The sequence below is a fragment of the Siphateles boraxobius genome, unplaced genomic scaffold (genome assembly GCF_051911475.1).
Source record: "Siphateles boraxobius isolate OS27281-9 unplaced genomic scaffold, OSU_SipBor_1 9, whole genome shotgun sequence".
NCBI classification, from domain to species: Eukaryota; Metazoa; Chordata; class Actinopteri; order Cypriniformes; family Leuciscidae; genus Siphateles; species Siphateles boraxobius.
The window spans coordinates 19,391,362-19,417,269 of record NW_027509219.1 but is presented as its reverse complement, the minus strand read 5'-3'; the positions used below and the strand labels follow the sequence as shown (position 1 = coordinate 19,417,269).

The following is a 25,908-nucleotide window of genomic DNA, read 5'->3' as shown; positions in this document are numbered from 1 at the left end:
GTAATATAAACTAACCTTTGGAAGTCTTTTCAAGTTTTCAGTGTAACCAATATAACCTCATTGGTTCTTGCTAAAGCTCAAACGTGCTGCGTAACGCGAGAATGAACCTCACTAGTTCTAGCTGAAGCTCAAATGTGCTGCGTAACACGAAAATGAACCTCACTGGTTCTTGCTGAAGCTGAAACGTGCTGCGTAACACAAGAATGGTCCTCATAGGTTCTTGCTGAAGCTCAAACGTGCTGCGTAACACAAGAATGAACCTCATTGGTTCTTGCTGAAGCTCAAACGGGCTGCGTAACATGAGAATTAACCTCATTAGTTCTTGCCAGTTTTTTTTTTTTCAGCATTGACAAAAATAAAACCTCTTCTGCTGAACTTGTTTACTGTCATGCTTGATTTTCAGTTACAATTTCTTCAACAAACAATGGCCTTTGACTCTAGAAGCAACATGGTCAGGTGGTATAACTGGTTTGTGTCAATTGCCGTAACCAGTATTTTTCATAAAAATATAATTATATACATGGAAAATTGAAGTGGGATAAAATGTAATAATCTAGTTTAGTGTAATAACATGATTTCTAACAAATTTTACATAATTTGTCAAAGATGATTTAGAAAACAGAGGTGTTTTCAGCATATGTCCTGTCCTGCCAAATATAGTAAAAACACATTAAAAATTACATTTAGAGATAACTCTAATAAAATATAATTTCGTGAAAAATATTAATATTAAAAATAAGTATTTATTTCTAGGCGTACACTTACATGCCCTCTAGGTGGATAAAATATTTAATATTTCTCATTATTTGGCAGTTACACCATTTGACACATTCAAGTACATTCAGTCTTAACTTTTGTAGAAAGAAATGGTGCAAATGTCATTTTGAATTACATAAAATCAACATAAATACACTATGTACATATTAACATACCTGATGCATGCTTTTAAAAAAAGTTTTTGCAAGATTTTCGAATTTATCATCTTGACAACCCTTATTTGTCACCGACCCTAAACTACATGTGTTAAGGTTAGGTTTAGGGGTAGGTTCAGGGTTAGTACCTAGTTATTACCCAGTAATTATAAAAACTATAATAAGTACATAATATGGGTAACAGGACTGTAAAATAAAGTGCTCCCAAAAAATCTTACTGACCCTAACTTTTTGACTGGTAGTGTGACCCCCCCCCCCCCTACTCACTCGGGATTTCTCTGCTTTAGCTGGAGTTGTCAACAGCGGCCCAATCTCAGCGGGCTCCACATTCTCCATTTTCTCATCATCAGAGTTGCGCCGCTCGGCATCACTGTTGGAGCCGCAGTCACCTTGGTGACACGTTGTCATGGGGAGACAAACCTAAAACTCCCCAGAGTTCCTACCTTGTCCAACAGTTCACAATCCAAGTCTGATGATGACATACATAAAATGATTAGATTAGTGAGTTTTGACATAACTAAATGTCAAAATGCAAAGATTAAGTGCATAAATGTGGTCAAAACTGATCATAGGTTTAAAAATATTAAATTATTGGCATTTCAATAATTAATTAATCAAGGTTAAGTACATTACATAAATTAACGACATAATGTGCAAAAGCCTCAAAATATCTATAACTTAAATTCGGACATTGATTTGACTCAGTATATAATCAATTTCAGGGCTTAAAATCTGTTTTAACTTGAACTGTATTACTGCCGATCAACTGTTTTTCTGCTCTGATCTGGACAGGCTGCTCCAGTTTTCATAACCGTCAAAGGTTTACATCCTGTTAAGTTAGCATGCTTACAGGCTAACCAAACGAAAAATCAAGCATTAAAAGAAAAAACAGAAGAAAGCCCACACATTTTCGTATCCTCGCGTCTAGAAATGTTCTGCGCAACGTGTTTGTTTCCGTATTGTGTGTGGCAGTGTTATGTATGCTACGCATTATTATACTGCGTGTAACATCGTAGTGATGACCTGAATCAGGTTAGTCGAACCAGACAACATTAGCCTGCATGCTAAAGCACTTCCCTATTCTCTGATTTGGTAATTATTTATAAAAAAAAACAGGCTGCTTTCAAAACAGTTAGCAGATTACTATTAGCAATGTTATTATAGACCAGGCAATGATATAACAGATCAGTGTTCATTCGTTACCTGGCTGGACGGGCTGTCAGTCAGTTCATGGGAGTTTTACAGCAGCAGCTTGCCATACGGTCGCTATGAGCCTCTATAAACCTGTAGAACCAGTCGGTTCAGTTCAGTAACGAATTATAACAAAAATAACTAATTAACATAGACTACAGTCTGATACACAGTACGCTATATCAGCACGCGGAGACAGTGCAGTGGGTGCTCTCTATCTGTCAAATGGAGAAGAACACGTAATACCGTAACCGGTTTGAGGCAAGCGGTTTAACATTTAATCCTTAAAACGTACTAGGCCTATCTATTTGCATGGTATTAGTACTAATTTTTTAGTAGTATCTATTCCATTAGGTAAAAGTACTTATTCATTAGCTACGCTCATTCTTTAGTTTCTACCTTTTTTAAATATAACTTATTTATAGTTATTATTTATTTATTTAGGCTACTGGTACTCATTCGATATGCCTATTAAACAGAAACTATTACTTATTTATTTCATTCTTATTCATTACTTCCATCGTAGTGACTATTCTATTGTTACCAGTAACACACTTTAATTTTTTATTATTTTATTCTATAGGGATCTGTCATTCAGATATCAACTATTCAGTTTTGACTAGTATGTATTCCAATTAGTTGGCCTACATATATATATATATATATATATATATATATATATATATATATATATATATATATATATATATATATATTAGTAGTTATTCATTAGATATTTGTTGGCTACTCATTTATTAGAGAATAGCCTACTTATCTAAAAAAAATGAGTCTGTAGTATCTCAGGATTTTAATTGACGATTCGCTTTCCTTTGCCCCTCATGTTCAGCAACTGGTCAAAAGATTGAAAGAGAAACTGGGTTTTTATTTTAGAATTAAATCCTGCCTTTCCTTTGAGGCCAAATAGAAGCTTGTTTCTGACACTTTTATGTCTGTAATAGATTGTGGTGGTGATGTCATATACATGCATGCATCTTCTCAGTGTTAACATGCTTTGGACTTGGTTTATCATGGTGCATTGAGGTTCATAACAAATTTTAAATCACTCACTCATCATTGCGAGTTATATGTGCTTGTGTTGGATGGTCTGCTTTATCCGTAGACTATGTTTTATTTATAAAACTATATCCTGGGACTGCTTCCTTTTTATCTTCAGACAAATATATCTGTAAAAAATGTGTAGGTAGTTATAGCCTTCAGTCTCAGGATATTTCCTTATTGTCGGTTCCAGTGGTGCGGACTGAACTGGGAAAAAATTCGCAGCTCCTTCTGCCTGCATAATCTGCAAAATAAATTGAATCTCAGGGAGTTGGTTTTATTGGACATTTTTAAAGTGATTTTAAAAAACTTGGAGACAGAAACATCTGTTTGTAGATGCTTTGCCTGACTTATGTATTGATTTACCTATTTTATTTTTTAAATTTGCCAGTGTGTTTCTATGTATGTATGGATGTATGTTATTTGTTAAACCCACGTGAGTTGTGTGCTGATAATATTGGCCAGGACACTCTTGGAAAATAGATTTTTAATCTCAATGTGCTTTCTTTCCTGGTAAAATAAAGGTAATAATAATAATATACTAGCATTTATTAGATACTTGTGTGCATAGATATTTATTTATTATATACTACTAGTATTTATTCATTTTATTTATTAGATATACTTATTCATGAGATACTACTTATTGACAGGAGAATTTTGCTTTTTGTTGAGTATTCAATTCCTCAAAATAAAAATAACAAATATTAATCTGCGATTAGGTGGTGGGAAAATATGTTAAGAGATGAACAACCTATTTTACAAGCCAATTTAGAGCAAAATGTTTTAGTGTTATATTATATTTTTAATTCTTTATTTTTACATTAACTGGATTTGGAAAAACAATCACGCATGGCACAAAGCTTGGTTTTGTGGCACTTGCTAAGTGAACAAACACACAGACACACACACACACACACACACACACACACACACACACACACACACACACACACACACACACACACACACACACACACACACACACACACACACACGGACATAATATATTTTTATACATACCCTAACCCTACCCCTAAACCTACCCATCACAAAAAACTTTCTGCATTTTTACTTTTTCAAAAAACATAATTTTGTGTACACACACGCACGCACGCACGCACACACACACACACACACACACACACACACACACACACAGAGAGAGAGAGAGACAGAGAGAGAGAGAGAGAGTCGGGGGAGATTAAGTTCACCTTAATTATTACAATTGACTTGTTATTATTACAAAAGATTTACACAAAAATACACAAAAATTACACTTTCCTTTTTTAAACCTCAAAACCAATTAATTATTATACAGTGTACACAATACTTCATTTATTCCACATAATTCTATAAACTTCTATAAAAATGGTAGAGATTCCACCCACTTGTATGCATACTCCACCCTCAAGCTATCAAACCTAAAAACATAGGCACAACGCTTATTGACCTTTGCCCCAACAGTCTGTTTTTCCTATAGCCAATTTAAAATGAATACTTTGGCCCGAAAATTAACAATTGAAAAGAAAAATCTTCACCCAGGGACAAAAAAAATGTACTTAAAAAATAAAAAAGATTACCCAATCGTGAACATTGCACAATGAGATGAAAAATTGACTCTGTATCAGAACAAAATGGGTAACCACCCAACACTAGGATTGAGGTGTAACACATGTTTGTTTGTAGCTATTGCCCCATGTACTACAATCCTCCACTGGAGGTCATCGGTCCGCTTGTCGATCGGACATTTGTACAGGGTACACCAGCAGCCTTTAGGAGAAAAGTCAGATCCAAAGAACTGTGTCCATCTTGTTGAAGAAACTCGTTCAAAAATTGCATGTTGGAGACTTAACACACGTCAAATAAAGAGATTTCTTTCCAGCAGAATCAAAACTTTCCAGAACTGGTGTTTTCAGAGTCAGTAAACAGCTTTCATCTTCTACCCAGTCTTCCACAGCCGCGCTTACAATGATTGAGGGAAAAAGATGACCATATCCCTACACCCAGGCATTTATGACATCTGGGTCTTTCAAAAAAAACTTTCAAAAAAACTGTGCTCAAGTCCTTGAATATCTCTGCAATTCACTGTTGTAAGAACCGGATCGATTTCACACCACTTCTTTGGCTTATGTCTTGCAAATTACTTCTCAGGATATGTCCCAGGTTACTGCACACAGCCATTAACAGTTGTGCTCGCACATTTTCAGATGACAACAGTCTTGAAGATAAAAAAAGAGTAAAAAAAAAAAACAATGGTTCCTGTAACAACCAATGACCAGCAGGTGTATTAGATGACCTTGATACGATAAAAACCTTCCAGGCCTCCAGCACAGATCTATTAAAGTGGGGGAGATCCACTATTTCTTTCTCTTGCAATTGCATTAAAAACAAATGTTTGTCAACCCTCATTCCATTTTCCCTCCTTAAAATAGCTGTTGCAGTGTCCATCTAGGCAGAGTTTTTATTATTATTATACAAGATTCTTTGGGCTGTTTGTAGCCGAAAAGTCATTATCCTGGACTTGATATCCACCGAGCCCTGCCCGCCTTCTTGTACTGGAAGATAAAAAGCGGCTGATCGAATCCAGTGTTGTCCTGACCAGAAAAAGGTCACCAACCTCCTTTGAATTAGTCCTGTAGATGGATGCAATACACACAGTTTATGCCAAAGAGTAGAAGCCACTAAATTATTAGCAACCAAAACTCTTCCCCTGTGACAACTGGGGTAGCAACCATTTCCAACGAGTCAATCGGTAGGCTACTCTTTCCTCTAAACCCTCCCAATTTAACTTTTGAGAGAGAGGGACAAAACTGTCATAGGCAGTGGCGGATTTAGACTCTTGGTGCCCCTGGGCACTGACACCTTGAGATCTGACGTTAACCCAACTTTAATTTCAAACCAAAATCCAACGTCTCTCAGTCAGTCTGACGTTGGGTTCTTACGTCTACCCAAATTTCTAAATCTAGAAAACTGGAAAATGTAATGCAAACATGCCAAGGTTTTAGACTGGTCTTGCAATAACATCTCTATAGCTACATAGTTTTGTGAGGTTTTGAACTGAATAAAAAAATCTAAAACTCAAAAACTCACTCGTTAACACTCTGCCACTTTCTGCAACTTTTTTGCAAAGTAGGCTACAACGTGAAAGTGCAACTTGCAAGGCTAATGCTCTGTAGTGGATTCACATAGGCTTACATGAGCGTCGCAGTTTCATTTCGATTGAAAGGACGCAAAACACGCGAAACCACAACAGTACACTCCCAGAATCTGTAGGCTACGGTGCGTTTCCACTAGCGCGGAGCAGATCGAGCGTTTTCAGTTCATATTTATCTTCACGCGCGAGCTTAAAGCTCAACTTAAATTGGAATATTATTGAAAACACTCTCTTTGCTCCGTGCCAGTGAACCATAGATTGTAAAATACGCTAGTGTAATAAATGGGCGTTGAAATGAAACGTGCGTGCTCACGTAGTAGTGTGAATCTGGCTGTAGATCGCGCGTCCACAAAAAAAATGTGAAAAAATAATGAATTTCAACAAAACATTCAGGGATTTTTTTCCATTATCAATCTCTCTCTATTTTTTAACTCCTTTTTAAAGATGTGAAAACGCTGTTGTGGCGTTGTTGTTTTTTGCTATTTGAGCAAATGGAAACACAAAAAAATACTTTTAATGTAGTCTCTCATTCACTGCTATGGAAGTTTACCCAACTATTACGCCTTCCACTATGGAGAAACCTGGAAATAGGGTCAATAGGAGGTTTAACGTTTTAAGTATTTCAAATACAGTGAGTTTCTTGCATCTAGCCAAAAACTGTGATAGGCAATTTGGTAGTCCTAATCGTATTTTTTATGTCTATGGTCCTATTAAGTCAGATGATGAAAGTTAATTTATACTAAATAAAATTATTTAAATAAGTATTTTAAGTAGCCTATTTTAAATACAAATTTAAGTCCCTCAAATGATTTAATTACAAATTGCATTTCATTTATTTTTGTCAAAGGAAAATACAAAATGACATGGTATTTCAAATACATTTAGGCTAATTAAAATACTGCCCATCTCTGCCTATGGTCATAGGAAAATAATGGGAAATACAACAAATACGAAAACGCAGAAAACTTATTTTGTTATACATTCTACAAATCCGCCACGATTGATAACGTCTAAATATATAACCAAATGGAGAACCTAATAAAGGAAGGCTATAATTATGTCTGGAAATACTACACAAGCCTAGTGACTATGTACAGAGAATTTCTAATAGAAGAGGATTGGCACTCTCTGGTAACTTCCGGTTTCTGGACTGGCTGCAGTAACACGTCTCTGTTCATGCGGGGGCGCTCGCAGGCGAGTGCAGAATGAATGGGAGTCTATGGGGTTTCACCCCCAGAAATCCACTTTTCTCAGGATGTAATTTTTGTCAAGTAATTTGAAAGTTGAATTCAAAAGGGAGGGCTAAGATAATACACTCAGCTGAAAATTGCAATTTTAAGTTCACTTTTCTGTTCTAAAAATCCGTTAAAAAATATGATGACGTCACATAATAGCAGAATGCTAGCGTGTTCCGGCCAACAACGACATAACCTGTAAGAAATCGAAAGGACTATACCTACTCGTTCATTCTACTTTTGGGCTATTATCTATATTGAACTTGCGGAATCAACAGTAAAATCTACGTTGATTCAACGACAAGCAGGAGAAAGGGATACATTTAGCCGTCTTGCTCCATAGACTCCCATTCATTCTGCACTCGCCCGCGATCACCTCCAGTGGAATTCTAATGGAACTGCAACCAAGATGATATACAATGGGGCTAAACGGAAGTGCCAAGGCTCTCTGTTAGACGGGCTCTGCTATGTATATATGTATCGGCATCTAGTGGTAACACTATGGTATTACACTTGATTTTATTTATTTCTCCCACCAGATGGCACTGATATGCATTAGATTTAGATAAATCACTTTGCTCTATTTTAGCTTAAACACTGTATTAAATAAAAATAATATGACATATTTTTTCTATATTAAGCCTTAATTCTCAAAAAAACTCATGTTATGAAATTTACAAAATATCACATTTACTTTATTGAATGCTTCCTGCAAAGAAATAACTATACTATAATAATTTATTCCAAAAATTAATTTATTTTAATACTGAAAAGGGAAAGTTTGGGTTGTAATATGATCCATTTTACTTGATGCACTTTTCTAAATCTCATCACGCACATGTGTATTATTGCGTAAATTTCCCGAACTACAAAAACTACAGAGCCCAGTAGAATAAAGCGGTAACTCTCTGTAGTATGATTGGCCGAAGTGGTTGCCATGCCCCACTACTTTGCGCTGATTGGCCTTTACACTGAGTTCGTGGACACTCACAGTCTTTCATTGGCTATTGTGAGGAAAGGAGGGTGTAAAATACAAGGACAGATTCAACTTAAACTTTATGAAAGAAATTTAGAGAGAGTGGACTTTTTTTAAGTATCTCGGGATATGGTTTGACAAAAAACTTAAATGGAAAATACATATCGAGAATGTTGTTGAAAAATGTAAAAGAATAATACATGTAGCCTATAGATGTTTGAGAGGTAGAGATGGGGAGCAAGTAAGATCTCATTGAAAGCAGTATATTGGATTAAGGGCAGTTCTTGATTATGGATGTATAATTAATCAGTCTGCTTCGAGAACATTACTAAAAAAGTTGGATGTAATTCAATATCAGGCGTTGAGACTCTGTTGTGGTGCTTTTATTACAACACAGCATTACAAGTAGAAATGAATGAAATGCCATCGGATATTAAAAGAAATCAGATAGCATTAACATATTGGGTAAATTTAAAAGAGCATAAGGAAATTCATCCGACTCAGAAGGTGTTACAACCTTGTCAAGAAAAGGAAAGATGACAGATTAAGAGCTTTGGTTGGATAATAACTGGAGATGCAGTCAATGAAATAGAGATAGGAGATATAAAGTTAAGCCCCACTGTGCCATTATCCATTGTCCCACCTTGGATATTAGGGGAATTAGGTGTAGATTTGCACCTTTTGGAGGGGAAAAAAAGAGAACTATTGACAGGATTCATGTTAGTAGATATTTAGAGAAAAATTATTTAATGTTTATTTAGATACTGATGCATCAAAAATAGATGACAATAGTATAGGTGCTGTGTTCATTATACCAGAAATAAATGTTATGTTATGTTAAATAAAAGAGTTAATGATAAATTGTCAGTGTTTACAGGAGAAATGTTGGCCATTCTTTTAGCACTTGAGTGGGTAATAGTATAAGCCAAAGTGTTAACAGAGTCAGATTCAAGTAGTGCGCTAACCAGTTTCAAGAACATGCAGTCAGAAGCTAAACAGGATTTTTTGTTGGAAATAGCCCAAACTGTTTACAGGATCAATAAAGCTGGAGTAATAGTAAAATTTATCTGGATTCCAGCCCATATAGGAGTAGTAGGAAATGAATTTGCAGACAAATATGCAAAAAATGCTAAAAAAAACCCCCCAAAAAAACAGAGGTATATGACAGTAAGTTATAAGGTGGAAGTTAAAAGCTTAATCAAAGTAGAAATTAAAAAGAAGTGGCAGGAGGAGTGGAATATGGAAACAAAAGCGAGAATGTTCTACAGTATCTAGAAGAAGGTAGGAAGAATGAGAGAAAATAATAGAAATAAAAAGGAAGAGGATATTATTTTGAGAATGAGATTTGGGCATACTGGATTAAATAGTATGCTTAAAATAATAAGGAAACATGAAACTGGGTTGCGTGAGCAGTGTAATAGTAGTGAGTACATTAGTGTAATAGTAGTACATTAGAACATGTAATTATTAATTGTCGTAGTTATAAGTAGGTAAGGATGTTTCTGAAAGAAAGAAAAAATTAGATTTGAAATAAAGGAAATATTACAACTGAATTCAGGGAATGTGGGGTATAGAGCAATTTTTTGTTTTTTGAAAAAAAATGGGCTCATTAGAAGGATATGAGTTTAGTTGTTATTAAAAGTGTATTAATAATGTAGTGAATGATAATGTATATTAATAATTGTATTAGATATTTATTTATTTATTTGTTTAATTAGTAGTGACTTAAGAAGGCTATTTTGATCCACACTCTATTTCAGAAGGTGGCGGTAATGCACATTAAAAGTTGTTTGCCAACCGCCATTAAAAAAAAATCAGAAGAAGAAGAAGAAGAGGGGCGTTTTCGGTTTTCACGACGCACAGCGCACAGCCGTGCTGCGGGAGGAGCGAGCAGCGTGTTTCCGGTAAGGGCGACACAACAGTACCATTAGAACAGTTCTGTAAGAAAATTAAAGCAGACTTTAAAAGAAATTTCATTTTATGTGATTCGATATCAACTTTATAATTAATTGTATAGTCAGGGAGCTATCTATCGAGCGTCGCGGAACACACGCGGCAATGGAAGCCGAGTTTCGGGAAATCGATGAGCTCTGGAACTGGAACGCCGTTTACCAGGTAAAGAACTGATTCTCGTGCTTAATACCTGATTACTATGATATAAATATCCATAACAACCCAAAACAAGTTTGTTTTGTTTATTTGATTTGATGTTTATTTTTTGACAGCTCAGATCGCGCTGCTTAACTCAGAAAAAAATGGGTTGACAAGTTAAAGACATGACCTGAATTTGTCATTTATAAAAGGAGACTAAAATTGATATGGTGGGAATGAGGTCGTCTGTTATGAGAGGAAGTCTGTTATTAGTTGGATTGCCACCTTTATCTACTTCTCTGACTCACTTGCAGTTTTTAATAACAGTGATGAATGAATGGCATCCTAAACGGGATGCTGGTGGTCCCTTATGACCGTGTGCCTTATAGTTTCTCCCAGCAAATCATTTGCCGCATATTTGTTTTACTAACAGATTGAAGCATTTTCATCTCATAGGCTTCTGTTTTACTGTAGGAGATTAGGCAGCAGTCCAGTGACTTACCATGCAAGATCGCCAAACTTCCAGAAAACAGAAGTCGTAATCGCTACAGAGACGTCAGCCCATGTAAGTGTGCCGCTTCCCCTTGTTCGACACAGTGAGTGACACCTAACGGAAGGGGCCTGTTATCAGTGAGCTGTTAAAGTCATTTCACACTGAAGATGTCATGTCTTTTTTTCTCTCCCTTTTTTAACTCTTCCGTCACAAAGAGCGACACTGTTGTGGTTTCCTCTTTCTCTGAGTCTTTTTCTTTTTCCACAACAACCTGAAAAGGTCCTCAGCTCACAAAATACCACATTAAATAAATGCCTGTGTGTGTTATCTGTTTCAATTGAGTGTTTTCATCAGGAAGATGTTTTTTTTCTCTTGTGGGGAACTGAGAACAGGACCTGAAAAAGAATCGTTCCACCGCTGAATTTGCAAAGCATCATGAGTGATGTGCCCCACAGCTCAATCTCGCTCTCTTTTCACAGTTGACCACAGCCGTATTCATCTACAGATCGGCAATAATGACTACATCAATGCCAGTCTGATCTCCGTGGATGAAGCTCAGAGAAACTACATACTAACTCAGGTGACATACTGACACTTACACCCCAGATTTGCATCATCTGAGGAATCTGATGCTGTATTTGCACCTGCATGACATCTGGCACACACAAATGAGGATGATACAGATGGTGTAAAGGCACTGAAGGGTTCATTAAAATAGTAATAGGGACATATAACCTGTGGAAAATATCACAAAGTTCACACAATTGAAAATGTTATGGTTTATTATTAGTTACTTTTTAAGATCTTAAAATGTGGATTATTAATGCCTGTTCACACCAAGAAATTTGGTTTTCACATGGGATTTGTGTTACAATGCGTAAAAAATGCCAGATGAACAGAATGAAAATGTTAAATCACTCTTATTTTAGGTGGCACTTTTAGAAAAGTGCAAATCTTGGTTTTCTTCACAAGGATATAGAAAAGAGATTAGATGTCAATATACATACATTCTAATAATCAATTGTTGTTTAAATTAACCTTAACCTCTTAAATCCAAAGCATGGGTGTTACTAAGTAATCACTTTACCTAACTACTTGGTTAACAACATAACATAGGTGTCATTTTAAAGCTTAGAAGCTTGGCTTCACAGTGAATATAGGGAATATGACCATCACTTAACAAGTGCTTTTAAATTTGCTGACATATTAGAAGTGCTCCATTTTCATTGCGTGAAAAACCCCCTGCTATACATGAAAATGTGATCGGTAATATCATTGTACATAACAGATAGACTTGTGTCATATATCAGTGTAGTACAATTACACATAATGCTTTTGGACCAAGTTTTTGTTTTTAACGTTGCAAAGCCTTAGTAAATCATAGTAGATCACATATCTTTATTTTTGAGCAGGTGGTCTCGAATAAGCCCAAAAACAACATAGGACAATGTGTAGATCGCGGAGTGACATGACATGCTGCTTGGCTGAAGCTATAGGACTTCCATGATCCGATTGTGTCGCAATCATGATGCAATGTTTTCCAAAGTCATTTGAGAGTTCAACAAATGGAAAATGGATCTTGGGTGTGGTGGGTGGGTATAGTGGATAGGGACGATGTGTAGAGACCAATCGGACACTGTTTTATAGCTGGAGCGCGCTTGGATTGGTTTGATCACTCAGATTGACAGGTCTTAATTTATCATGCGCCATACAAATAGGATCGCACAGCTAAAACAGCACTGGAAGATCATCACTCATCCACCAGGATGTTATTACTGTTTATACTATGTACTTTTATTGTGGCGTTTACACAAGTAAATAGTTCAGTAAAATAACTTGTTTGGAGGTTTTTTTTGGACCCATGGTTAATTATGTTTCTAAATTATGTTTCCTGCTGCCTACCAAATCCACTGCATGGCTTGAAGACATTTAATGCACTTAGAATATTTAACTACAGTGTGCTACTACATTTTTCGTGGTGTGTCTGCTGGACGTGTTTTGCTCATGAGCCCAAACACGCCTCAAAAGACAAAAGACACAAGGCAAAGACATTTTTTTCATATATTTGTTAGACCTTGAAAAATTCCATGTTTCTGTGTTCTTTGGGATTCTGCATTTTATGACTTAATACAAATTAATGTAAACTTTAACAACTTAATTGAGCTTTTAAAATGTAATCAAATTATACCTTTTGAAACCAAATGAAACCATAACAATTAATTTACAACAAAATATTGGATTTTTATTATTCGTCAAATAAGATGCTGCACAACACAATTGTATAAATTTAAAACATGGATGAAAAAAAACTTGGTTGTGTGATATTCCTTAATAATATTCCTTTTTGAGAAGTACATTTTAGTATACTGCAGTGACATATTTCTTTCATAATTACTTGAAGTTAAACCGATCTTTTGTTTTGACTGCTTGTTGTGAAGATCTTTTGGTTTTAGTTTGAGCGTGTATTTGACGATAGTTCATGTCCTGATATATTGAGATGGCAGATGCTGAAAACACTGTGAGCGTCACATGTGTGTGAGTTTGTGTATTAGATGAAACCACGCTGTTCATTCACACAGAAATAAATTATTAGCGACATGCACTGACTGGTTGTTGCCGTGTTTGTTTCTGCTGTGTGATAGGCTGTTAGATTAATCCATATAGAGTAAAAATGTCCATGAGTTTATCATCGTTATCCATGTAAATTTTATGGCGATCTTGATACAACGTTTATCACCCATCTTTCCTTTAAAAATCTGTCACATTTATGCAAATGTTTATGTTGGTCTTAACAGACACATTAACAGCATTCATTCATTCAAATGGTAAAACGGTTAGTTCCAGTCCTTGATTCTGATCGCTTCACCCAATGGTTCTATGTATCACATTCACTACACAACATCCCTAACAACCACTCTTAGCAACGTAAACATGTGGTGTTCACGGACATGACTTATTCACGATACAGCACTAGCCTCTCGTACCTTATTGCGTACATAAAATGTTTATTGCATTGATAGACTTTTGCAAAATTGAACGCTATTCGTTTCATGTGGGACCATCACTAAAATTCACAGCGCCGTTACACAATTTTTACAAAAACAAAGGTTTTAATTGGTTGGCCACTATTAAAATTGGAAACAACACAAAATTAACTTCTCTTTATTTGTGTCGCAACAGGTGTCTTAGCCAATCAAATAAAATCAAACAGTAAAGCTGTTTGTAAGCTGTAAAATAATAGTGCTAAATGGTACAGTAAAATATGAGTAAAAGCAACACTACTGGTTTGTTGTCAATGAATTGGTATTTGACTTTTGGATGGGACTTTAGTGATACATGAGACAAAAAGGTTAGGAAACACTGACTTATCCTGGATAGCAACACTAAAACAATGATTGGTAAGCAAGTAATCGGGAACTCCCTGTTCAGAGATCCCAAAATCCTGGTTTTGACATTTGCGTTGATGTTAGTGTTACGTGTCCCTTAGGCCGCCAATACTCCAGCCAACGTCACACACTGATATACTACAGAGACATTCCATTTTGAAACTCATGGCATGTACCAGAGATTTTCCCTCTCCTGTATCTGGAGAGAACACTGGGAAATGTTGTGAAATCTTGAGTTGAGTCAGCGTGACAAGTTTCTTTATTATACAGATGAATTAGCGCACTGATGCTCTGAGACGGCAGCAGACTTGTCTCAACCTGCAAGTCAGAGCATTGCCAGCTACAACCACAAACACACAAAACAAGCACACATTCTCACCCGAAATGTCATGTAAAAATGACTGCTCAAATGTGTGGTTTACTGAAACTTAAGGTCATGAGTGAATGAGTTTTCATAAGCAGAATGAATAGTCTCAAATACATTTATTTGAATTTTAAATTTAGTAACTACTGTACAGACATGTTCACCAAACATGTCAAGCCTGAAGATTTTTTTTTTCACATAATATTAAAAACTTTAGGGTCAGTAAGATTTTTTTTTTAAAGAATTTTTTTATTTTATTTAGCAATTATACATTTCATTACAAAAGTGACAGTAAAGACATATATAGTGTTACTTTTTATTTTTTTATAAATGCTATTCTTTTTAACTTTTTATTCAAAGAATAACTTTGAATAAAGAGAAAACTGTATCACGGTTTCCACAAAAATATTAATCCACACAAATCTTTTTAACATTGATGATAATAAGAAATGATTCTTTATTACCAAATCAGCATATTAGAATGATTTGTAAAGGATCATGTGACACTGAAGACTGGAGTAATAATGCTGAAAATTCAGCTTTGCATCACAGGAATACATTACATTAATATATATATATATATATATATATAAAAAAAAAGACATTACATTACTTTTCTTTAAATTGTAATAGCATTTCAAAATATTACTGAATGGTAATGCTGCTGCTTATGGACTCTGTTGCAGGACAAAATGTATTATTTATACAGTACACTGGCTGTGCTTGTTTTAAAAGTTGTGTTTGTATTTAGGGTCCGTTACCAAACACCTGTGGTCACTTCTGGGAGATGGTGTGGGAGCAGCGCTGCCGAGGGGTCGTGATGCTGAATCGCGTTATAGAGAAAGGCTCGGTGAGAGAAACACACCGAACCTGTATATTTGTACCATACCTGTAACATTGATACACACTCGCTTTGGATACCTGCCTGAAACACATCTAGCATGCATATGGAGTGTGTACATGAGTTGTGTATGTGAGGCTTGTGTTGTATTATGAAGAAGTGTGTGTGTTGTGCAGGTAAAGTGTGCTCAGTACTGGCCTCAGCGAGAAGAGAGGGAGGCTGATTTTGAGGACACAAACTTCAGACTTACTCTGATCTCAGAGGATGTGAAGTCGTACTACACAGTACGAGAGTTGGAGCTGGAAAATCTGTTGGTGAGACACTTCTCATCTCATCCAGTCATGCTTTTGCTCATCCGTCAATCTCTTTCACTTATCATTCTGTTATTTTCAACTGAGATTTTATGCAGTGTTTATTCAGTCATTTTTCTTCCATTTGGCAAAATTTTTGGTTTCCGACAAAAATGTTGAATGCAATGTTCTTTATAGCTGGACGGCTTGTTGACTTGACTCGACGCTCTCAGGATACTACAGATGCTAGAGGATCAATTCAGACAAACACACACTCATCATGATTAATGTTGTGTCATGTGTGTTTAAAGACACAGGAAACACGGGAGATTCTTCATTTCCACTACACAACATGGCCAGATTTCGGCGTGCCAGAGTCGCCTGCGTCTTTTCTCAACTTCCTGTTGAAAGTACGCGAGTCGGGCTGTCTGAGTCCAGATCACGGCCCTGTCGTGGTTCACTGCAGCGCTGGCATTGGCCGTTCTGGAACGTTCTGCCTTGTAGACACCTGCCTTCTACTGGTGAGTGAAATGTGTGCTGCCATACTGCTGGACAAAATTGCTAAAATTTATATTTAACTTTTTAAATAAAGGAGTATACTCAATGGCATATTAGTTTATATTATTCAAAAATGTTGTCATGACAATGACCTTTGTGTATTTGACAGATGGTGTTATCCAAATGAAATTTCATGAATAATGATACCTTGGCACTCAATAAAACAAAAGGCACAAATAATACACTATCATTTAATATTTTGGGGCCTGTACAATTCTTTAATTCAGCAAGGAAGCATTATATTGATCAAAATTGACAGTACAGATGAATTGTTACTAGGGGTGTCGTGACATAAATACGTGATAACTATCGGTGATGTAAACGAAATGATTTGCGATATAGAGTTAGTTTTTTCCAGCACTCAGCTTACTGTTTTTTTTTAAGTATAATTAATCAAAAAATGTAACTTTCTGTCATCGTAGTCACCCTCATGTCGTTTTTAAACCTCTTAGATTTTCATTCATCTTCCAAACATAAATGAAGATATGAAACCTGGGAGATTTCCCTCCATTTTAAGTCCATTCCCCTAAAACTTAAAAGATCCAAAAAGGTCATAAATGCATCATAAATATAATCAATCGAGTGGTAAATCCAAATCCAAGTTTTCTGAAGAGACACGATGGCTTTATACGACGAACAGATTTACAATTGGAGCGGCTCTCTTCAAAGTGAAATCACAAAAATAATTTAAATCACCATATCACATTTAGTTTTAGTAGTATGATTATTTAAAGCATTTTAGGTGTTTAATTATGTGCATTAATAGTGGGAGATGTGGGACATAGAGAGCACCAGGAGAGTCTTGTGTGCGCGTGGCTTTTCTGTAAGAGATCCAATGAATGCCGGCATTGAAAGCGCGAGTAAACCGTTTGAAGATAAAAATTACCATTAACATGTTTCATACAGTAATACATTGAACTACTATTTATAACGTTTAATATAACGTATAATAATGCAATGGGTAAAAATTTGTTGATCATGATATTGCCTAATGTCTTATTTTACCTTTAAAAAAGGGCCTACATTATTAATGTATGTACTCAGTGACATAGGGCAAGCCTATGTGTCTAACATAATTCTGGATTTTCAGCTCAGAATCATGAATATTTTTATTCTGGTGTCTCCATTTCCCTGTGCATCGGGCACCAGGACTAAGTTGAAGTCTATTCAAGTAAGGGGTGTGTGACTAGTGACAAATAATATCGCAATCTTTTCTGGGATTTGATCGATAACGGTAATTAAACAATATTTTCCTGAGTGTGTTATTGTGTTGGTACCTTGGCAGATTTAGGACTGCAGCAGTGACAGAAATCATCTTTTCCAATAAGTTTGAACTGAATTTATTACCTTTTATGGGCATTTTTGTCTTTATAAAGTCTTTTTTTAACCTAATTAAATGTATACATATTTTGTGTAAAATTCTTACATTTAATCAATAAATTCAGTTAGAATAAGAAGACGCAATATAGGACTGGTACCAATCAAATGAAATCAGTATCAAACAAAATTCATCTTTGCAATGCAGAGGAATCACAGAAGCTTCTGAAGTGGCATTTAGATGCTTTTACACAGACGGATTAATGCAGCTCAGAGGCCACATGAATGCATTTAACCTGCAGAGACGCAAAACAGTCCTGTGACTTTTTTTTGGAACTATTTACATTGGTGAAATAGTACAAAAACAGACAATATGGTGTCTAAAATGTAAGTCACTTAATATTAACTTGTTGTTTATTGAAATATTGTATAAAATCAATCTCATATTTGTAAATATGCTGATATTTGGAGAAAAAGATATTAACTATATGAAATGATATAAATATAAAAGACATACAGAGCTATTTTTGTCCCTTATCTTGAATAGTGAGGACATTATCTAACTGACCACAAATATTTGAAAAGTAGTGTAATTTATTTATAAATATTATATACAGTACTAATAAACTGAAATGCGATCTTTCAAGTATTCAGTAAACAACCAGTAATAAAATTAAAAAAACAAACTTACTTAGATATACTAAAATGGGGAATAACTAAAATAACAAATAGTGCAGAGATGCAAATGAAGTAAACAGTGCTTGACATTTTTTTTCAGTTTATTAACAGCAGTATCAGTACTATGGACTTCCCTTGTACCTGTTGGATGTCTGAATTTCTCATGCACACTTCAGAATTTTTTTCTTTTTCTTTTTTAGCTCAGTAGACCTCCCCCGCCTACATCCTCTAAACAACTGCTATTGTGTGTTCTCAGATGTCTCAGAGGGAAGATCCATCATCAGTACGCATCCAGGAGGTATTGTTGGAAATGCGTCGATACCGCATGGGTCTGATCCAGACAGCTGATCAGCTGCGTTTCTCTTACCTTGCTGTCATAGAGGGTGCCAAGTACATCATGGGAGACACGTCTGTACAGGTAATGCTATGGGATGTTAAAGAAACCAACATATTTGAAATGTTTAATTTTGGTGTTCAGAAATGTTTCATTTCTGGACTCTTTGCTGAGGGTGTTGCAGGGTGTAGAGCTGATAGATGCACTAACATTCTAAAGTTTTGGGTTGTAAAATATTTTTTAAATGTTTTGGAATGTCACTTTTATGCTTTCCAAGGATGCCTTTATTTGGTAAAATTACTACAAAAACCATAATACTGTCAAATATTATTACCATTTAAAATAGCTTCTCTATTTGTTTTAATCACTTTTAGAGCCTGACTGATATATCGGTCTGCCGATATTATTGGCCGATATGAGACTGTCGCAGATATATATGTATCAGCGTATATGATGCAGATATGCCGCCGATATTAACTTTTTTTTTTTTACAGAACCTATGACGTGGATAAAATGCTTGTAAATTGTGTAACTACGTAGTTTGTCCAGCAGAGCACCCTCCATTGTTTGCTACTGGCTACCCAGGTCACTGTGGGTGACACCAGCCAACCCTTTCACTTCAGTAATGAGGTCTCTTCAGACACTGTGTAAGATTAGCTCACACATTAGCTTCCACTGACGAGGTATGAAACATGGCTAGCTAGCTAATGTAGCAAACGAGTATGATAAGCTTGTTGTGAGAGTAAAAGGACATTGTTTATTTACTTTATAGTGTCTCATTTGGTGACAACGTAGCGTTAAATCACCATTCAACAGTCTCCACCGCACTGCTAACTAGTTAGCAACTTACCTTTAAGACTGCTTGTCTGCTGCTGCCTGAACAAGACAACAGATGCGAGCGGCGCGATGCAACAAAAGACAGTTGAACCCATTATAATCAGTGATGTTGTTCACACTGGGTGTGATCTCCGACAGTAAACTGATGCCTCGTTCTGCTTTGTAACGGGCGCTTTGCCGCGTCCAGGGTAAACAGCTGTTGCGACGCGAGCAACAACATCCACGTCCGGTGTAGAGACAGTTTTAAAGCCCATTCTGCCTTTAACGCTGCATTACAACTTCAAGCAGTATTCCAATGATTTATAACTACATCACTTTATGTAGGGGTCATTTTGCATAATGAGTAGTTTCAGGTTTATTACATGTTGCTGACTACTTATTTAAAATATTAAGTAAAAGTATTGTACTTATGTAATTAAACATGTTTTCATTATGGTATTATTACTTTTACTTTAGTAAAAGATCTGAGTACTTCCTTCCTTCACTGGTAATAGAAGATAACAAGGTTTTGCCAGTGTCACTTTTGATATATTTATTGATAATAGTTATTTTTTATATAACGTGACAAAATAAAAAGACAAAGTCATTAGTGAAGATTATGCTACAGTATTTAGAATATAATTTAGAATAGAACATGCAATGCAAACTAGTTTGGTTACAGCTCAAATGTATCATTCTCAAGCCCCTTTCACACAGCGCGTTGATCCCGGGAAATTGCCGGGAAATTGCCAGAACGCCTTCTGTGTGAACGCAAACACGACCCGGTATTGATACCGGCATCGATGCCGGGTTGGGGACCTAGTAACATTGCCGGAATCAGTCCAGGAACGCGCGCTGTGTGAACAAAAGCCAGGACCAATGCCGTAAGGGGTGTGTCATAGTGATGACGCTCGTGCCATCGCGTGACTCTGTTGCTCTTAGAAGAAAGTTTGTGTTCGTCATCAACAAAGAAAGGACGAACAAATGTCTGCAAACTGGAACGAAGCAGAGACCAGGAGCTACTCACTATCCGCGCTGAATACACGTCTCATCCTGACGTCACTGTGTCTTTACGGGATCTTTATAGGTTGTGTGTGAACGCACTCACAGATCCCGGCAAATCACTGGCAGTGAGAATGAACCGAAATCAAACAATCCCGGGACAAATGCCGGGTCACATTATCCGTGTATTTTCCGGAATCTCTGTGTTAAAGGGGCTTCATTCTATCATTCACCCTGCCTCCATTACACATCTTTGTCACACAAATGTTTGATCACAACATGTTGTATAAATTGTATCTTCATTTTAATCAATGTTTCATCAACAAATTGCCTGGATTAATAAATAAGAAGAAAATATAGTAGACAATATAATCAGGACACGGAGGCGCCGGTGCGTGAACTGGAGCTCGTCTCATAAATGAACCTGAAACTCAGCGTATAAGCTACTTGTTTCACAGACCTGAGAAGTATATCTATAGAAAGCTTGAAATGTCTACTTTAAACAAAACAATTAAAAACTAAAATAAATTGGTTACTCTCTGCTTATGTAGGCTAATTCGTATGAAGTGTGCATTTCTCTCTATAGGCGCGTTCACTATTGCGAAGATGGCGAGTCTGCATCGTCAACTTTATCTTTACAGCCGACACTGACATAGAAAACACTAGTTTATTAATAAACAATTCAAACGTTTCATGCATAATCAGTACTTTTGCCGGTTCTCTGTGGCAAGCCTTATTTCAGGTGTTGCGTGATCTCTCTGCGCCCAAGTAGCAGTGCTTCACCTTTGCTCCCCCCCCCAATATAGTGCCAAGTCAATATCTGCCTAGGAAGTCGCCTAGTCTTAGTCTTTTTTGTAAGTAAGTTTTTTTTTTGAAACACTTTTACTCACTACATGCTATCCGGCAATAAAGGATTCCATTCATTATGCTAAGCTAAGCTAGCGGCGGGCCTGCCAGACTAAGACGATGCATGCACTGAGACAAAAATGCATTTGCCCAACCTATCTAAATGTAGGTGAGTCGGTGAATAACCCCGATTTCAAAAAACGGTGGAGTGTTCCTTTTAATATGGTTGTGGAAATCAAGCATTGCGTTCTGGTTCCGGCAGGTCACGTCTGTCAAGCTCGCATCAGCTGACTCTCAGCTGATCCACGTCTACCTATAGGAATACGACGCCTATCACTGTATACATATATAAGCTCCTTCAGTATTATCAGCAGCTATCGCGTTTCTCAGGAGCTAATTACCCTCCTCTATCCCCAGCTCCTCCTCTCGTCCAGTCAGGATTTGGTTTTCCCCTTGATCAGAATAAATTCTCGAATTGTTGTACTTAAAATCTTGAATTAACGATATTGCATGCATTCATGCTGGTTCTGTTCGGTTTACCCTTACGCTATTGCTGCTCTCCCTGCCATTATCCATGCTAGGCTGCATGGATGCGCAGGGAGTTCTCGCCCAGAACGGAACCATACCGCCAATCCAAAATGTATGCTAATTGTCAATCGTATTTTAATGATAGTGGTCCTGACTGAACAAGTTTTATATATTTTTTTCATCAGGATTCTTTGAATATAAACTTCAAAAGAAATTGAAAATGTCAGGGTTGTATTGTTTTAAATGTATTTACTGTCACTTTTAATAAATTTAAAGGATTAGATCACCTAAAAATGAAAATTCTGTCATAATTTACTGTCATCATTTAAGGCTTTTGTTTATCTTTGAAACACAAATGAAGATTTTTAGAAGAGATCCATGAATCGAGTGATTAAATCAGACTTCAAAAGAGATATGATCGCTTTATATGATGAACATATTTAATTTAGGTTTTTATTTGCAAATAAACCTTTTTCAGCGAACGTGCATGAAGCTTTCAAATTTGGTCATACAAGCTCAAGCAAGCGCGAGAGCCAACGAGGTTCATTCTTGCGTGTCACGCCAACACATTTAAGCTTTCATAAGAACCAATGAGGTTTGTCCTCGTGCTTCAAGCAAGGACAGTTGAGCTTCTGTTTATGTTTGCTGATCAATGTTTATATGTGAATAAAAGCCTAAATTCAATCTGTTCATCACATAAATACCTCTTCAGAAGACTAGGACTAAACAGCTCGATTCATTTGGAATTATTTTACATTATATAACTTTTGAAGCGTCTGAGTTTTGGGTGAATAGACTTTAAATGGAGGAATAGAAATCTCTCAGATTTTATTAAAAATATCATAATTTTTCTTATGTAGATGAACGAAAGCCTTATAGGGTTTGGAATGACATGAGGGTGAGTAAATGACAGAATTTTCATGTTTGAGTGAACTAAACCTTTAAAGTATCCTTGTTGAATAACATTTTTTATTGACCCCAAACTTTGAATGTTAGTGTACCATTTTACAACTTTTTATTTATTTATTAATTTGATTTATTTATTTTTACCATTTAATTTAATGTTAAAATTATTCATCCTACCATTTGGCCATAAAATGCCAAAAAATCCCTGTCATTTTTAAATCATATAACTGAAAAAGACATATCATCATATGATATAGGCCTACCTTTACTGTCAAAAAAATACTTTTACCATGATATGTAAAATTTTGTTCATACCGCCCACTTCTGGTAGGCTATATTGATCAGTGAAGTATTTGTATTCATGTGCGAGTAGGTGTCTTGGAAGGAGTTATCAAATGAGGAGGATCTCCCCCCTGAATTCACTCCTCCTCCCAGGCCACGGCCCCCAATAGATCCTCCTAACGGCAAAGACGACCTGGTTAACTCTGGCCCCACACACTTCTTCACTGAGATCATAAAAAACAGTGCAGAAATCTGTGCAAACAGGTCAGCCTTTCAATATCTTTTATGTACTCCCAATATATTCTCTCTGGTTGTGCCCATCCACACTCAGCAGCCACATTCAAACATTTTTTGTTGCTGTTTTTCCAGTGCACCCCAGACATTCACAGACGGGCCGGACCTACGCAGACGGATGGTCACAGCTGGTGAGGTTGGAGCGACGCCGTTGTCAAGCGAACAATCCGACGACCCAATCGTTCCAAGAGAAGCCCCTCCCAAACCTGCGCGGTCTCCGCCCAAGACTCCCACTGAAGAGGCTGTTCCTGCTCCCGCCTGTGGAGTGTGGAGCCCCATGATGGCCAGTGTGTGTATGTGCACAGTCCTGGCTGCAGGTGCTTATGTCTGTTACCGCACCTATTTCCACTGATGCCCTGTCTTTTCCGTCTCTTTCTCTATCCCTCCATCTGCTGGCTATTGGTGGGAAATGGAAAAAGAGAGAGAGACACACACACACACATTCTCAGCTGGACCTTTCTCTCTCAGCTGAGCCCATCTCACTCTCTCCAAGTGTCTCTGGGGAAGAGTTATAGAGGCTTTTTTCTGCCAAACTGCTGTCGTCTCCCTCTATACACACTCTTACACACAATCTAATAAACGTGTGTCCGTTTAAAACCTCAGGGCCTCACAATTCAGGTGTTGCTACCTAGACGTTATATACAGGTAAAAGAGAATCCAAAAGACTGTTATTGCTGCAGTAAGTAAGGGAAATTTTTGTGTGTATGTATCTCAATCATATGGCATTTTGTATTTTATGACGACTATCAGTCATGGTCTCGGAGGGAGCTGCACAGGAGGTGAGCTCATAATACATGCTGAACACACAAATCTGGTGTACCTAATAGGGGAGGACACGAGTTGTCTTCTTTTTTTTCCATCCCCAGCTTTTGTGTGTATGCCAAAGGTTACACTGGCATTTCTATGTGTCCTCATTAATTTGTTTTCTTTGTCAATACCATTTCCAAAAGGTTCAGACCATTTAAAATGCTGGAGCTGATGTCAAACCTCAGTCAGATCCAATCTTGCAGATCTGCTGGTCCTCCAGAGGCCCAATGCAATAAAAGGAACTGTGGCCATTTCACAAGAACTCACATTTTAGTTTTCATTTAATAAAAATTCTAAAACTCACTTAAAATCAGTCAAGCTGTCTTACTAGACCTGACGTTCTGCATTTGATAGGTCTTTACCCCCAAATGTGGGTAAATTTAATTTAAAGCGAGCTTTGGAAATCGAGGGAAAGAAAGCAATTTAACTTTAATGATGGAACAGCATTTAGTGCGAATCCCTCAGTGTTTTCATCTAAGCATTAGCTCATTCCTGGATAAATGATTATTAATTTAACAAAAGTGTGGCAAAGCTCAACCAGCAGATGACAGTATTGTTTGTTTTTTTGTTTTTTTCTCGCTCATATTCCCCATTAGAGAATAGTGATTCATGGAACAGGTTCTTGATTTTTAAATTTAAAAAAATTTCCCAGCTGCAATACAGATAAGTTCAGATGCTTCTGGCCTTTGTCACATGATTTGAACAGTGTGCAGTGAACACAGGGGGTCCGACTAACCAAAAAACAAACAAAACACCAGCACCAAATGAATGCAAAGAGAGAAACGAACAGTGACAGTGAGCTGTCTTTGTGCTTTACTGTTTTATCATATTATTGTCATATTATCAAGAGAGATTAACGGCAGACTGGCATAAACATTTCCTTCAAATCAAACCACGCTGCAGAACTGTTACTTTTGAACAATTTTGTGAACAAGTCAAATGCAGTAACCTCAAAACAAACTAAGCCTTTTCTCTAGGTGTATTGAGGCCTGAAAAGCTTTTAATTGTGACTTCGCTTTGTGTGATGACTTTTTTACTGCTGCTTGACCAGTCCAGAATGGTAATTTTTGGGTTACTGGGTGGTTTTTCCTGTTTGTAGAGGTTCAATGTTTCACACTTTGAAGCTGTTGATGTTTGGTTTTAAAGTTCTGCCACCATCCATCATAGTGAATCTGGTCCTGTAGCTGGACCACAGAATGTAGAGTCTCTCTTCTTGGTAGCTTTAATTACACGCATATATATAGAGAAATATATTTGTCTGTGTCATTGTTGGTCTTCTTTCAGTTATCTTTGGACTGGTAAACATCAGATATCTTTGGCCTTTGTATTTGAGGCTTAAGAATCCCCCATATCCTGTTGCGTTCTTTTTAATGTTTATTATCTTTTTTTTTTTTTTTTTTTTTTGTAGAAAAAGCATATGCTTTGTTTGCATATGCTTTCCAGTTGGATGTAATGACAGTTAAAATATTATTTTTCAGACAGAATACAGAGCAGACGCTGTGGTAATAAACGTGTACATCTCTGATGA

General features: G+C 36.6%; 2 protein-coding genes across 3 annotated transcripts in view; one reads left to right on the top strand and one right to left on the bottom strand.

Annotated features, from left to right (window-relative positions):
• The window catches only part of adipor1b (adiponectin receptor 1b), a 6,520-nt gene extending 4,118 nt beyond the window's left edge, over window positions 1-2,402 (bottom strand). The window contains exons 1-2 of the mRNA XM_077223339.1: window positions 2,136-2,402; window positions 1,200-1,401 (exon numbers count right to left, since the gene is read on the bottom strand). Coding sequence (XP_077079454.1) covers window positions 1,200-1,340 — 141 coding nt within the window. The 5' untranslated portion in view covers window positions 1,341-1,401; window positions 2,136-2,402. The remainder of the gene's footprint in view (window positions 1-1,199; window positions 1,402-2,135) is intronic.
• On the top strand, window positions 1,887-25,908 carry ptpn1 (protein tyrosine phosphatase non-receptor type 1). 2 transcript variants are annotated; one of them, XM_077223337.1, is made up of 11 exons: window positions 1,887-1,964; window positions 10,308-10,451; window positions 10,565-10,662; window positions 11,113-11,203; window positions 11,611-11,711; window positions 15,633-15,731; window positions 15,899-16,036; window positions 16,324-16,533; window positions 18,822-18,983; window positions 23,371-23,543; window positions 23,649-25,908. In XM_077223337.1, exons 3-11 carry the CDS (start codon window positions 10,606-10,608, stop codon window positions 23,923-23,925), a joined length of 1,308 nt encoding a protein of 435 aa, XP_077079452.1. In that variant the 5' UTR covers window positions 1,887-1,964; window positions 10,308-10,451; window positions 10,565-10,605; the 3' UTR covers window positions 23,926-25,908. The 2 variants fall into 2 exon arrangements, with proteins under 2 accessions (XP_077079452.1, XP_077079453.1); XM_077223338.1 differs by lacking the exon at window positions 1,887-1,964 and having other exon boundaries at window positions 10,387-10,487.